The sequence below is a fragment of the Oryzias melastigma genome, unplaced genomic scaffold (genome assembly GCF_002922805.2).
Source record: "Oryzias melastigma strain HK-1 unplaced genomic scaffold, ASM292280v2 sc04835, whole genome shotgun sequence".
Lineage (NCBI taxonomy): Eukaryota > Metazoa > Chordata > Actinopteri > Beloniformes > Adrianichthyidae > Oryzias > Oryzias melastigma.
Genome location: NW_023421402.1, coordinates 1 through 1,631, shown reverse-complemented (window position 1 = coordinate 1,631; position 1,631 = coordinate 1). Strand labels below are relative to the sequence as shown.

Here is a 1,631-nt window from a genome sequence, read left to right as displayed (position 1 = left end):
GAGGTGCTTGAATGAAACTTATAAAGTCGGGTCTGACTAAACCCCAGCTCACAAAATTATATTTTAAGTCGCAGAGAAAAAGCTCTTTAAAGAAAATCCAATGGAAATTATGTTTTTGACATGTTTTTGTTGCGTTTTGTCTCGATGGAGGACATATAAAAAGAAAAAAACATGTTTAAAATTGCATTTTTTGAGTATTTTTTAACATTTCTTTTGTGAATCAGGAGCAGACAAAAAATGCTGTTTGAAAAACCTTGTTGGTGTGACACACAACTAATTACGGCAAGCCACGACCTCCCTGCTCAACTCCACTTTGATGCATCCACCTGTAGACAAATACAAGGTTGTGGGGGGCTGTAAGCTAGGGGGAAAGTGCGTTACTCCATGGCAACAGTCCCCCTCACAACACAAGAGTTTATTACTATTTGTACATGTTAAAGGTTCAGATTGGAATTTTCTTCTGGCATCTCTGGAGTCAGGATTAATAACGGAAGGCAACGAAACTTGAACAAGAGTCATAAATAAAAATGAGAAAAAAGAGTTTAAGAAAGGAGAACTTTTTTATTATTGCGCATTGTAGTATTGTCATGTCATACTTTGTGACATATTGTAATTGTGAATTGTTATCATTCACATTACACTTAGTGTCCCAGCTGTTTAAAAACACTTTTGGTATGTTCTAATAAATAGTTTAAATAGCTGAATAAATAAATTGTGTGGCAGGAGGGATTATGCATGCCTCAGTCTTCCCTCTCTTAGTATCAGAGGTGAATTTTTTGACCCCAAAAAGGACAAAAAAACGTAGAAAATGATGTATGAATGGATGGGAAGACTTTGAAAATGTATCAAAAGGTGATCAGAGTGGGACTTTTGAAACAAAATTCCACTGTGTTGCAGACCGTGAAAGGAGGGTATTCAGAAACGAGGATCGAGAAGAGAATCATAATCACGGGAGATGATGATGTGGATCAGGAGCAGGTAAGAATCTATAATCTGCAGAATTTCTTATCTAAAAGCACCACTTTTATTTCTTAAAATATGCGATAATACACAACAATTTTGTTTATATTTCAGTATTTTTTAGTCTCCCAATAAAACTGCTCTTGCTCTAATTTTCAAGCATTTGGTAGAAAAATATTTATTCTATTGCTCTGCCAAAATTTTATAGTATTTCTAATATTTACAGTTTTAATGTTTGTATGTGGTTTTAAGGAAGTCCTACAGCTGACTTTGTCCTTGCAGGCTCTGGCTATAGCAATCCAGGAAGCCAAGCAGCAGCATCCAGACATGCAGGTGACCAAGGCTGTCGTCGTCAGGGAAACCGAATCATCCGTTGGGGATCGACATGGGGCCTCATAGGTACATCCTTACCCCAAATGATGCTCTATTATATAGTGTCGTCTAAATTCCTTTGAGCTCCAGTCATGGTGATTTACGTCTTCCCTCTCTGCAGTCACAGTATGCTCTGACAAGAGTGCCCCCCTTTGGACCAGATGTGTCAGTACCTGACTTTTAACTGCAACCTTCTGTCCTGACCAATGAGTGTCCGCAGTGTCTTGATGGAGCCTCTTGTTCCTGGTTTAAAGAAAAAAAAAAAAGGACTCCTTTATTTTCTTCTCCTGTTTTTATCC

The 1,631-nt window shown here is 37.8% G+C and overlaps 1 protein-coding gene across 1 annotated transcript; it reads left to right on the top strand.

Moving 5' to 3' along the window:
- The first annotated feature begins 216 nt into the window (after positions 1–216).
- LOC112138778 (band 4.1-like protein 1) lies at positions 217–1,625 on the top strand. Its single transcript, XM_024261411.2, has 2 exons — positions 217–978; positions 1,243–1,625. The coding sequence occupies exons 1-2, from the start codon at positions 820–822 to the stop codon at positions 1,357–1,359; spliced, it is 276 nt and encodes a 91-aa protein (XP_024117179.1). The 5' UTR covers positions 217–819; the 3' UTR covers positions 1,360–1,625.
- The last annotated feature ends 6 nt before the right edge of the window (positions 1,626–1,631 follow it).